Source organism: Phoxinus phoxinus, assembly GCF_949152265.1.
Source record: "Phoxinus phoxinus genome assembly, chromosome: 3".
Taxonomy (NCBI): Eukaryota; Metazoa; Chordata; class Actinopteri; order Cypriniformes; family Leuciscidae; genus Phoxinus; species Phoxinus phoxinus.
Genome location: NC_136878.1, coordinates 27,879,341 through 27,893,755, shown reverse-complemented (window position 1 = coordinate 27,893,755; position 14,415 = coordinate 27,879,341). Strand labels below are relative to the sequence as shown.

Here is a 14,415-nt window from a genome sequence, read left to right as displayed (position 1 = left end):
AACAGAAGGACACGGCGGCACGCCGGAGCCCAGCGCTGACAGCCTATGATAAAGCGGCCTTCCTTAACTAAACTCGTAAAGCACGGGACAATAAAACTCAATCTTCTGTAAAATCCAATTAAGTCATTATCTGACTGATTGTATCTTTAATTGAAAACAGAAGTGACAGTAAATTTCTGTGATATATCAGGATCAATCGATACTGCTGTACAATCTGCTCTCCAGAAGTGATTTATAATGCCAAAGCCATATAGGTAACTCCACATTCTTCTCACTAAAACCACTGGGGGATGAAATTAAGAGTAAGTGCATTTAATAAAAAAAACAAGATGGTCGGGTTATTGATTACAGCAGATGGGGCAGAATCAAATGAATGTTTTGAGGGTGCAGAGCAAAGAAAATACAAGTAATTTTCATTTCGGGTTTTATATCTCATCAATAATGATTTTATTTCCACTGAACATGAGAGTGTATAAACACACAACGATCGCAAATTAGCTTTTGCATTGTTTTATAATCATAACAATAATAAAAATATTTGTAACATCATGGTGTCAAGAGCACATCCACACCAACACCAAAATACAGTGGGTAAATGTACACGTCTGGAAAACAAATTAACACATGGATCAAACGGTGAACTGTTAGTATAACAAAATCTTACAAAATGCATAAAAATTATTACATTTTACATTCATTTTTAGAAAGATTTTTTTTTTTTGTCTCTGCTAGATACCCATTACTACTTAGTTGTATGCAAGTAAATAAGTGCAAAAGATATACTGATTGTCGAAGAGTATTAAAGGGCAATCCTTTATAATAAAAAAATGTAAAAATCAGATTACACTTAACATATGGCTCATTTCAATCAGCTCAAGATACTGAAAAATGACATCATTTGTAGTTAAATGTACATCTGTAACAAACAGAGCCTAAAAGGAAAGACAAAGTTGTGTGTCCCTGTTCTCCTCTATTTGTGACTTGACTGAGGACACTATCTGTGCCAACACCATTAAAATCAAGGGCACAGCTTCATATTATACAAAGAAAGCTCAGAAGAGCACTGCACATTAGCTGGATTCACGCACAGGAAGTTAAATGACACCCTTTAGTGATGGCCATAAATAAACAAGCCGTTCGCTGTGAGATTAAGGCATAATTGAATAGTATCTCTTCTAACCCAACTGTCCCGCACAACACTGGAGGATGCTTGAGAAGCCCTCATATAGTTTGCAGCATGAAGGTCATGGAAAGGAAGTTAGATTATCCATTAGGCCAATGACAGCAATACTGAGCTTGAACCCATACGTGACAATAAATCGCTCGGCTCTGCCATTCCTTTCAGAAAGCGAAAGTCGCTTTTAGTCTTAAAAGTCTGCAGCATCAAAGTGAACAAACTGAAGCTATCAAACTGTGTGAAACATGGTAAACAGCATTTCTGATCATCACTGAGAAACTGATTTCTATGTCTATAAAAATCGGAAAGAATTACCCCAACAAAGTTTAATAACACCACATTGATCAGTATTAACATTAAAATGTTGAACAATAAGGTAGGATTTGAATACAGAATCATTAAACTTTTAGAAAAAAGGGAGATTGCGGCAGGTGAGGGTGTTTTACTTGGTTGCCCCATCTAAGACGGAGTCGACGGAGAAGGTTCCAGACTCTGAGCTGCTCTCACACTCCAGCTTGTTCTCAGTGTTGATCATTGAGCTGTCTTGAACTCCAGTGGCGTAAGCTGAAATATAGGATGCATCATGACATCAGATAAACAGTTTTTTTGTTTATTATTGAAGACATTTTGTGCCAGAGCATAATCTGGTTATGGGATCTGTGATAAACGACACCTGAAGCCTTCATGTAACATGAGCTTTTTGGTTCCTGACACAGTACAATAGTGCCAAACAAGTATTTGGACACTTAAGCCACACTTAAAGATGTTTGAATGTCTTTGTATTAGAAACAAAATATAAAGCCAAGTAGCATTTGTCAGAACATAAGATCTATTGTTCAAGAACAAAACAAAAAGTGTAGACATACCTGTAGTTACTCTGATAGGTTACCACCAGAGTAACCGTGAACTTTTAAGTGTAAGTGTGAGTGTAAGTAACTTGTAAGTAAGTGTAAACTTGAGGGCAAATGATTGAAACATTTGGGATCATTTTTATGTTTTTAAAATTATCACCAAGGTTGCATTTATTTTATCAAAAATACAGTAGCCTAATATTGTGAAATAATATTACAATTTAAAATACATGGCTTCTATTTTGATATATTGTAAAATATAATTTATTCCTGTGATGACAAAGCTGAATTTTCTGTAGCCATTATTACCAATGTTGAAAGCAGTTGAGCGGTCTGTAAAAACTGACACATTTTTTCAGGATTTTTTGATGAAAAAAATCAAGTGTATGCACACTTCCAGTCAAATGTTTGGGGTTTGTAAGATTTTTTTATTTATTTATTTTTTATTATGAATACTTCATTTATCCATTAAGGATGGTCCAAAAGTACAGTAAAGATTTACATTACTACAAAATAATTAATAAATAAATAAAAAAATCTTACAAACCCCAAACATTTGACTGGAAGTGTGCATACTAGAATAACAATAACTTTGAAAGCAGATGCAATTAAATGACACACATTTCTAAGAGTAATTTCAGTATTGTGGGGGGCAATTGCATTTACAATCTCATCAACTTACTCTAACTACATAAAAAAAGTATTGCGAACAAGCTGAATCTTTGCACTGAACACAGTGTTAAGGCCCTTTCACACCGAACGCGTACACGAAAAAGCGAAACGAAAAAGCGAATAGTTCGCGTGCGAAATAGGGACAATTTGAGGAGCTCGTTCAGACAGTGGCACCGCATCTGACGAGACAAACCACTAACTTCAGGGAACCAATCGGTCCGGAGCAGCGTCTGGCAGTCTGCTGAGGTGAGGGCTACGTTTACATGCAATCAAATAAACAATCCACTGTGTGTGATTGGCTGAAGCCTTTTCTGTCGCCGCAAAAGTTAAAAAAGTCGTTTTTTCGCCGCAGCACATTCGCGTTCGGTGTGTAAGCACTCATTACACAACAGCTGATCAAAAAATAAAACCATCGCGCGAATTATTCGTGCGTCAAAATCGCGTCCAGTGTGAAAGGGCCTTTAGAGTGGAAACAATGCTGTCAACGTATTTCTGATCTTGAGTTTATCAGCTTCTCCAGTCAAACCAAACAGCATCAATTAACTGGATGAGCAGTGCTGTCAGCTCTCAACATTACAACAAAGTAAAGACAGTGGTGCCATCTATAAATCTCACACTGCAGCAAGTTCTGGCTACTTTAGCAAACCCACTCAAGCTGAAGATGCGCGCATTATTGAGCCAGTCAGACTGCTGAGTGAGCACACGGCTATTGAGTGTCTGTACTGTGCTGACCTTCCCCAGTATCTGTGCGCAGACCGATAACTATAGCATCATTCATACAAATCTGAATTAAGACTAAAAAATTTCTTTACAATCACATGCTCTGTTCAACATTAAATAAACCCTGACAGTTATTATGTTTCAGTTTTAACCCAAAGACCAAATCATCTGCTTAACTAAATGACTATGCAAATGTAAAACCGAAACACTAGCAGCACAAATGTTATAGTTCCCAATAAAACTGGATGGTAGTTTGTGCATTGAGCCAGGTCAGCTCTCATCTCAATATGTGCATATGAAGCTAATACATTACAGTCTCTACAGATTCTATCAAAGTTACGAGTGTCGGGAGGGGCAACGCACACAAATCCTGTTCAGCTGCTTTCCTGACCTTCATAACCCGAGAAAAGCAGCATAAAGGCTCTTACTGTGGCGCTCATCCCTTCCTGCCCTCCCTCTTTTTCATCTGCGCTGCTCTGGCGTGGAGGTAATTAAGGGGCGCTGGCGAAAAGGAGTAATTTTTCTCCTCATTAACTTCCTGATTGGTTTCAGGCTACAAAACTTTGCGCTCCGCCTGCAGTTTGTCACCAATTCCAAACTGGCCAATCGTTAATACTAATGTTTGTGTAGCTAAACTGCACCGGCGCTCTCTGTACAACAATAATACACGAGCGAGGGTGAAAGAGGAGGGGCTGGAATTAGCCGTGGCTGTGTTAATTCTGAGGGAGTTCATCAGGGGGAAATCTATGGTGTGATTAAAGGGAAGATCTCGCGGGTGAGTGGACAGGTCGTTTGTGGGGACGGTAAATCAGCAGTGGGGCTGTTCGGCGAGCGGACATGTTCTGTGTCACAGCTTCGTTGCCTTTGATTATCATTGTATTAGCGCTTAATATAGACTAATGTTAGATCAGCAGTAAACACTCTGTAATACAGACAATCAGGCCTTTAAATACGCAGATAAAACCTAAATAATGAAATAAGTAAATGGAGTTTGTGTATTTTCAAATTAATAGTGCATCTTTACTACGGTTTTATGACTTTGAAGAATTATCTCTCAAAATAAGTTTAATTTTGAACACTAAATTTGACCTAGCCTATCCTGGTGTGCTGGTTTTGGAGGGATTTACAGCGGGTCGCGCTGGAAGACCATCTTACGCCAGCGAAAACCAGCTTGAACTGAAGTGGGTTCTTTAAGAAGGGAACACATTGGATAATAATGACATTTATGAAGCTTTCACAAAGTTGCCAAACAAACACTATGGCGGTGACACAAGAATTACAAAAAAATAAAAATCACACACGTCAGTCAAGTGTAAAACAGTATTGAAACAAGAGAGGATTTAATTGCTGTACGCTGTTCATAAAGAGCTTATTCTCCCATCTGAACTTTTGCCCTATTCACCCTTGTTCGGCTGACTATCTTAGATTTCCAAACTATTAAACAGTCTTTGTGTGGTTTAACAAAAGGAAGCTTTTTTTTTTTCTCTTTTTTTTGAAAAAGAGCATGAAAAGGGGAGGGGAAATAGTGAAAGAAGCTCAATCATTTCTGGCAGTTTGGAAAAGGTGAACAAAAGCCCAGATGTGAGAGAAGATGGTAATTCAGGGTTGATCTATTGTGGATAAGCTTTTTCCTCTGCAACTCATATACTGCCAGCACTGGGCCATGAGGGTCCATAATGCCTTCACTTAGATAAACACAGAGTTGCATAAAGATAACGCACACAGGCGGGCGCACACACACACACACACACACTTACATGCTTGAACGTGTATACAGATGCTCTCACTCATACACGCATGCTTACAGCCATTAAAATTAAGAATAAATGTCACTGTCTAAAACTCAGTGTTAAGATGTGCACATTTGCTCAACATAGGTTATTCGCTGATATTAGAGGTCATAATAAGTAGTTGAGAAATTTATGCTATGTCAGCAGCCGAGGCTTTTTATTAAATAAAATAATAGTAAATACAACAGATTAAAATTACACAGTGTTATAAATGTACATATGAAAACAATTATACAATGTTTTCTGGTAAGTTCTTATTAAACAAGTCCTTAAGAGAGCATACTATGTTTAATAAGAGACAGCGAGGCTGATATTAATTAAATTTATCAATATTAGTGGATTTTGGATTTTAATTGTACATGCTCGTTTATCCCTTTTTTCATTTTACAATTAGTTAATATAATAGAAAACAAATCATATGCCAATTTCAAAATGAATGTTCATTTTTCATTCTATACATAATAGTAAATATTAAACAATTGATTTTAGATTTTTATTTTGTCAATAGTACAGAATCGCAATAGAGTGGTGCAGGGATGAGTCAGAACCCAGAAGACTAATTCGCCGCTGGTTCCTTCAAGAATTTCCTATGGGGTTTTATAATGGTGTTTTTCAATGTATAAGTAAAATAAAGCCTGTGGTAAACTTGACAATACCTTAACGTTTTGTTCTACAACATACACTGCACACTCTCATACCCCAAACTGTCTTATCTAGCTACTTATTAGAAACATACATTTAAAAAAGAAAGAAAAGCAGAACTATTTTAAAATTCACGTTTTCAGTGTCTGTAATTTACATTGTACCACAAAATGTTAAAATATCGTCAAGTTATGTTTACCAAGCACAGGCTTTATTTTGATCCTAAATTGAAAAACCCCATAGGAAAATGACAAAGGAACCAGCGGCGAATTAAACTTAGGTTTTGATGTCATCCCTGCATCAGAATAGCAAATTATTGGTTATTGATATACAATTATAGTTTTCAGTTGTAGTATTGGTGGGTTCACTCAGAGCAGAATCAGCATTTTTTAATGTTTCAGTTCTGTGTTCCTTCTGTAAGATTACAGTTCCGAAACCGGTTTGATTAGAAAAAATACAAGTTAATGTTATTTTTTTTGTCTACTGTATACTTTATACCAGAACTTGAATAGAACCTTATACTAGAATTTGTGACCAAACCTTGTAACTCCTGCGGATCCTCAAACTGTCGGCAAAACCTCATTCAGGAGCTCCACCCGCCTCAATCGTGAATGAAGTGCTGCACACATTTTGGAGACCGTCTCTGCTTGTTTGCAGTGCAAGGGTAAAACTAAGATCTGTTTGTTTGTTTTTTTAAGTACCGTTTCTTAAACCGGTTCGGTTCCCAGCTCCCAATCTACCCCAAAAGTGAATCATATTGCCGTTCACTTGGCTGTAGTTCATTCATTCACACCCCAAATTTAAAAATCCACTTTCACACTAACCAAAAGGACCAAACTCTGACATCCAACAAACTGTTCAGAACCAAAAGCTGTGAAAGCACCCTCAGACAAACACACGTCCATACGACATGACTTGGCTGAAGATGTGCTGGGGGGAAGATGGAGTTCCCTCAAGGAATGACATGCACGTCTCTCTCAATCATTAGAGCTGTGGCAGGACTTAATGGCGCAGAAAACACAGGCCTACAGCAAGGAGGCGGCACTTTAAACAGCTGCTGACTCCTCAAAGAGTGAACAGCCGTGGCTGCTGCCGAGAGACGGATGCTGTTCTCGGAGTCAAGTGCTCACTCACAATCACATTGCCATTGGAGTTTGAAGCACTCAAGGGAGGTGGATGCTGACGTGTTTAACTCTTAATGAAAAACATGAGCTTGCACAAGTAAAATTCAAAAGCATTTGAATATTTTTAAGTATAATATTTTAGAGCACCTTCAGATTTTTTTACTGATGACCTGAATACTGCGTATTAGATATTGTAACTATTAGATATTAGTCAATTGTAAAAAAAACATTAACGGAATGCAACTATTATGAAGAAAATGTCTGATGTAGCCTGTGCAAAACTCACCCGTACAATGATAAAGTGTTGTGGGCGGTATGATTCAAGTGTGTAGTACAAGTCATGCTGGACAAGTTACGCGCCAATGTGTAAAATCCAAACTTGAAGTATGAAAAACGATCTTCAGCAAGCAAGACTAAATACCAAGATATTTTTTCTATAAAAAAAAAAAAAATCTGGTTACACAATTTTATTAGGTGTCTTTAACTACTATATGTACTTACATAAAGAGTAATTATTAGGTTCAATGCACTTATTGTTTCGTGTTGTATTGCAAAACACTTGCTGTTATTGAGGTGGGATATACGGTTAAGGTTAGGGACATGTTTGGTTGTAAGGGTAAGTGTAAGGGAGGGTTAAAGTGTAAGGAAAGGGTCAATCGTGTTATAGAAGTAATTACAGAAATGACTTACAGCTGTAATTACATGCAGGTATTTTGTACAGTGTAATGACATGTATACAGTAAGTGCATTGTATAAAATGATTAGGGTAACACTGTTTTACAGTTTCATTGTTTCATGTAACTATGTAACATGCAACTATAAATTATGCATAATTACATGCTATCTACTAACCCTAAACCAAACCCTAATCCTAAAGTATGTCATGTAATTACTTAATATATCAAAGTACTTAAATGTATACTTGCAGTGCAACTAACCTTAAAATAAAGTGTAACCATGATTTATTTAAATATTAGTACATAGTAGTTATAGACCCTTAATATAAAGTGGGACCAAAATTATTTTTATGTAAATGTTTATGTAAACTGTCTATTTATCAAATAATCCTGAAAAAAAAGTAGGCCTACCTCGGTTTCCACAAAAATATTACCGTAATCAGTTTTCAATATTGATAATAATAAGAAATGTTTGAGCACCAAATCGGCATTAGAATCATTAGGATCATGTGACACTGAAGACTAAAGTAATGGCTGCTAATATTCAGCTCACATGTGAGCACATCGGACACTTCCGTCCCCATTATTGGACTATTAGAGATCTGCATGAGTGGCCTGTAACGTCTGACAGGAGGCATCATGCCAGGGTCAGAGGCTAATTAAACACATAAGCACCTCCAGACCTGTATTGTTCCCCAATCTGTCCCCAGTCTCAAAGTGTCTCTGAGAGAATTGACATGCCCTCCTCCCTGTTAAATCACTGGCACTGATACAGCTCTCCGCCGGCCCTGCAAATGACCTGTCCGTCTCTCCCGGCCCGCGTGCCGATCCGTCGAAACATTATGGATATACTATAATGACTTGAGACACGGGATCGATGATTTGAGGGATTTAGTGTTATTATTCTTAAAGGAGAGAAAATAATCACAAGTGAGAAATAAGCGGTGCAGGCATCAGTTAGCAAGGCTCTGGGGGAGACTGAAGCCCCCCTGGGTGAAATAAACAACCTAATAGATTCAGTTGAACTCATGATGTTACGGCAGGGGTTAGAAGTTGAATAAGACCACGTTTAGAAAACATTCTGCTCAAGAATGAATGTCCACCTTCCATTAGTAACCAAAATTTTTTTTTTAAATGCTACTACAAATAACTAAGTAATAGAAACCTGTGTAGAAAAGGAACCTGTAACTATGAGGTACTCAGAATATGCCTAAAATATAGATTTGCTTTTTTAATACTGAATCCCATAAAATAAAGTGCTCTGCTGCAACTATGAACACATCTTTTCATTAAGCCGTGTAATTTAAAAATATATTTTATTTATTTAAAGTTATCAAATAACTTCTATTTAAATATATTTTACAAATTTTATTTCTGTGGTAGCAAAGATTAATTTTCAGCATCATTACTCCAGTCTTCAATGTCACATGTTTCTTCAGAAATCATTCTAATATGGTTCTCAGGAAACATTTCCAATGTTGAATACAGTTTTGCTGGTTAATAATATTGAGGAAACCGTGATACATTTGTTTCAGGATTCCTTTGATGAAAATAAAGTTCAAAAGAATATAGAATATTTTAGAATATAAATCTGTTGTAACATTATAAATGTCTTGCCTGTCACTCTTGATCAATTTAACGAATCCTTTCTGAATAAAGGTATTAATAAATATATCTTTTGAATGGTAGAGTATATAAACAGATTCTAGACTTTCCTTAACACAGACCGTCTCCTGAGGAGGACACTGTGCTAAAGAGAGCAGAACCTTTGGCTGCAGTCATTATCCATTTTATCTCTTCAGTGCCTCAGGCAAGTGTTAATGGAAATGTTGTACAACACATTACGACAGCGCTTGAGCCTGGAGCAGCCAATTACACTGGTATTTAACCAATCCATAGAGAGAAAAGGCAGAGCATTTAGCATCAGCACTGGAGAAGGGAAGACAGCATGACACGGAGGAGTTACTGACTGTGTGGTTAAATAACACTCCAGCCAGAGATTTTGCCTGCAGGCCACTGATTTACCATCTGATTTACTTGACAGAGACACATCCGGCTTTACCAATTCCTTTGAAAGTTTTTGAAATGCATTGTGGCACATTAGCCATCCTTACCATCTGTACTACTCACGTACAACCCAGATTACAAAAGCTATCAAGTGTTTTTATTTTGCGTGTAAAAGGTGAAAAAGAGAAAACCTTACTCCTACTGATCTGAGATCAGAAGGGGAAATAGATAAGAACTGCCAATTGTAAGCAGGTAAATCTAGCGAGTACAACAGTATAAGCTGTCATGCCAGCATCATAAAACATTCAACCATATTTCCTTCAAAATCCACCCTAAATTTAGTGTATGCAGCTTCTTGTGAACTCATGACCTATATGTAACCCTAGCCAGGCTAGCGAAACTGTGTAACAACCAAATAAAGGGACACATGTAACAGCACTTAACCTCGAGGGACAGGCTGTGCCAGAGTTCTATGCATGTTCCAAAGAGGAATAATGCAAACAGGATGGATTAAATGTTAAAAAAAGCTCCACAGCCTCTCTGTCAGATGAGAAGTTACACCTCTTCCTGCTCAAGCGCTACCTCTCAATTATGCTTGAAGCTGGGAGGGAATCATTATTCCCCATTGTTAATCTGCATTGAAAGAGAATGAATGGGCTCTTTGGTTGCTCCTATGAGATTTTGTGTTTTCCTGGAACTTTTTAGAGGGGGTCTGACGCCTCTGAAAGTGATATAACATTCTGACCGAGAAGAATTGCATCCATTAAATTTGTGGTTTGTAAACCGCATCAGACCGATCGATATATGTCGAAAGCACAGTACATATGATTTGATGTGACTGGAATGTGTAATTAATTACCTGCGTAAATAAAGCCCTTCACCATATTTGTATTCAAATAAAAGTATTGCTGATGGACAGCAACACATTTTTTTTAACTTATTAGAAAAAAGTACTGTGGCAGAAACATGGTACAGTGATGTACCACATTACAAAACCGTACATTGTACTATTTGCAAAATATGTAATGGACCTGAATGAATACCATACTATATTTACAGGATACTAGATGGTATAGTATTTCCAAGAAAAGCATAACATTAGCTTGGTCCAAGCTAAATAAAACATAGTATTACCATAGAACCATATCCAAAAAAGAAAAAAATGTATAATGTGTAGTGTTACTTTTAGAAAAGGCTTGTGCACTACGAAAAAATATCTTTACAATATTGTATTCTGAAAGACACATATTCTCTTCTAGACCTGGGCGATATGTACAATATGTCAATAGGCCAATATTTTTTATAAACGATATAGGGATGGGCATTAGTGCACAGGGTGATCTGTTGTGGGAAAGTGCATAATCCAATTTGTCCTAAACATGAGATATGCTTTATATTAAAGGCTTCAAAATAACTCGTAAGATATAGGTAACACATATAGTTTAAAGCGGCTTGCCCCACCAGATGCTCTGGCAGGTACTTGTGCTGTTTAATGCATTTGAGATTTAAATAATGCAAGGAAAACCACATTTCAAAGTTGTTTTCTCCATTTGTAAATTTTAGAAAGTCTAGCAAATACAAGTGAAACTCAAAAAATGTAAATATCGTGCAAAAGTTAATTTCAATAATTCAATTTAAAAGGTGAAACTAATATATTATATAGACTCATTACATGCAAAGTGAGATATTTCAAACCTTTATTTGTTATAATTTTGATGATTATGGTTTACAGCTTACACCCCAAATTCAAAATTAGAATATTGTGAAAAGGTTTTCATAAGCTGTAAGCCATAATCATCAAAATTATAACAAATAAAGGCTTGAAATATCTCACTTTGCATGTAATGAGTCTATATAATATATTAGTTTCACATTTTAAGTTGAATTACTGAAATAAATTGACTTTTGCACGATATAATTTTTTTTCGAGATTCACCTGTATATCCATTTTGCTGTCAGGAGTGGACAAGCCTTATGCTTAAACGAGTCTCCGCTAAACTTCCCAGACTTTAGTGATCGAGCGCCGCTGCACACATGCGCACCAGACAGATAGAGCACAATAGAATAGGAGCCATAATTTTGACAAAAAAATTCATTTTGCTGAAATATTTGTGGTTGGACATTAAATGTGCCATATGTAGAACTTTAAACCTACAATTGAGTGTATTGTTATGATAACTGTAACTGAAGTAACTGTAAAGTGTAATGGGGTAATCAAATGTGGGCTAAATGACTAAGCTCAGATGAGTGAATGTGTGTTCCCCTTACAATTAACATTTAGTCTGCTTTCGTATTGACTGATTTTCAATTTTAATTGAGTGAATTTAACTTCAATGCTTTAAAAGAAACAGTATTTTCGTTTTTAGATCGTAATGTTGTTGTTACAATGTTAGAATGTAATGTGGGTTTAACCCATATGTGGGTTTTGCACATACAGCATAGCCTACGTGGTTATACTAGCTATATTTGTTTTCATAACCTTCAATATGAACATTGTTTATAGGACAACATTAAGCAGGATATGAAAGAACCGTTTTTTAAATAAACATAGATTTGTTTTTAATCCAAAATAGAAAAAAAGTAATAAATACAGAAATATAATTTTTCCGCTATACTGGCGCATTCAGCCAAAAACATACAGAGATATCATTTTCTTGCCCAAATTGCCCAGCCATATTCTCTTAAAATTTGGATGCTGTCCACTTTCTCCAAAACTGTAAACTAGGCCCAGACCGCAAACAAAACTAACTTTGAATCTTCCAATAATAAACGGTGACAAAAAGAAAAAACAAAGCATGAAAAAAAATGGTAAAACCCATAGACTGTCTCGTATAACACTGAAATTCCAACATAACTCACAGCGGGCACATCATCTCACGGGCTGGGACGGCTGCCGCGGGTGGGGGCGGATGCGGGCGGAGGTAAGGCTACCCTGCCAGGTGATGAAGTGCAGTGTCACCTCCGGCCCAGGCAATTTATGGCGGAGCGCTGCTGACGAGCTCCCAGCAGTAAAGAGCGCACAGGGGCGTATTTCACAGCGAGCTGAGCTTTATGAAGAACACTTCGACGCCCCGGCAGGCCGCCGCTCGTGACGGATGGAGAAAGACGCATGACAAGCTTCATCATTGTTTGTAAATCTTAACTTGTTCCCGCTCACTAACCCCAGAGGCAATTTTCCAAAGACAGCTGTGGGGGCCGCTCGGAAAGGACAGCGTCGCACTCCTGAAGGTTATTTGGCCTCATATTTGGCCAACTGATTACCCCAGCGCTAGGGAAAATAAATACATGCCGCACAAGCACTGGAGCCAGAGAAGCAGTACAGAAGACTCAAGAGACAGAACCATCTGAAAACCAGGCGCCTTTGTATCTTACTGTAAAGCTACTTTGAAAATAATTAAACTTGAATGCTTGTCATTTACGGAGTTGTCTCTTTTTTAATCTCTCTTGACAGTACAAGTAGTAATACCTCAAAGTCCTCTGTAGTTACCAGAAAACAACAATGCTGGGAACTGCTAATCAGGTCTGATTGTAGAAGATGTGATTGTGAATATGACACAATAAAACTCTATGAGATGTTTGGGATCTGAATGAAGAGGGAGTGGAGAGAGACCCCATCAAACTCAAGCCACACTAGCCTGGATGGTCACTCATGTCATCTAGTTTCTTCCCTAACCAAAGGGTTCAAACAGGTTGAGTCTTGAACAAAACATTTTTTTAAGTTGTAACTGTAGTAGTTGATTAGCCTAGTTTAATTCACTCACACACACTCACACAAAATGCCATCTATGCTGACTAAAGTTCATTACGGCAGAGGTTTTTAAACTTTTGGATGCCAAAGACCCCCAAATACATATGATCATCCCCTTCTGAGAGACCCACTTCAAGAAAAAAGACAGCTAGCTATATATTTGCATGTACAGTATACTCATTTACAGTATACTGTGTGAGAATAATAAATGCGTTAAGAAGACATGTTACTCGCAATTAATTAATTGGCTTTTATGTTTTTATTGAACTGAAACAAATTAATAATGAGATAACTTCCAGTTATTACATTCTGTTGATCGTTCTCACATCTTTAAACACATATAATTAATATTAAAATGATTAAAAAACCCTGCATTAGGGAATCATATAAATAGTATGTACGGAACACGTATAATAGATCACAGACCCTTCAATGCTGGGCTCTGAGTAAGGGTGTTTTGGAGACTGGACCACCCAACTTGGAGTGTTTTGTGTTGTAATGGAACATAACCCCCCCTGCAGTGATAGTGGGGGTGACAGGCACCCTCATGTTGAAACCACTGGAAATCAGCATGTAAAAATCATTAACAGCCAGGGCAGGTGGCAAGCTTGGAGGTATACGGGAATGGTGGATCACAGAAACGCCATAATCATACTCGCACTGAGAGCTAAAATGTCCTTCAACACTCTAAATTAGTGGAGAATGGTGCACAGTAAGCCATACATTGTTTCTAAAAAATATTTAGTTTTGCTACATGGCTTTACAGAGTAAAAGGCACAGGAATTTTTTATATAAAATACAATTTATGATTTCTATGTTCTAAGACTGAAGCGCTTAGCACATGGTCCTTGTCTCTTTAAATCTGAAGTCACCAGAACAAATGATGCTCATAAAAGTTTTACCTTTGAATTTATTTATTTTTATAAATTTTACAGCGCCCTTGACTCAGAGTATGAACCTCCCTCAGATGTACTTGCTCACACTGTTGATAATCTCTGGATAAAAGT

General features: G+C 37.2%; 1 protein-coding gene across 2 annotated transcripts in view; it reads right to left on the bottom strand.

The window, feature by feature from the left end:
- Positions 1–414: 414 nt before the first annotated feature.
- Positions 415–14,415, bottom strand: part of dmrt1 (doublesex and mab-3 related transcription factor 1) — a 32,917-nt gene continuing 18,916 nt past the window's right edge. Inside the window, exon 5 of one of the 2 annotated variants that reach the window (XM_079605916.1) lies at positions 415–1,741. In XM_079605916.1, coding sequence (XP_079462042.1) covers positions 1,620–1,741 — 122 coding nt within the window. In that variant the 3' untranslated portion in view covers positions 415–1,619. The remainder of the gene's footprint in view (positions 1,742–14,415) is intronic. The other variant, XM_079605917.1, reaches the window with a different exon arrangement.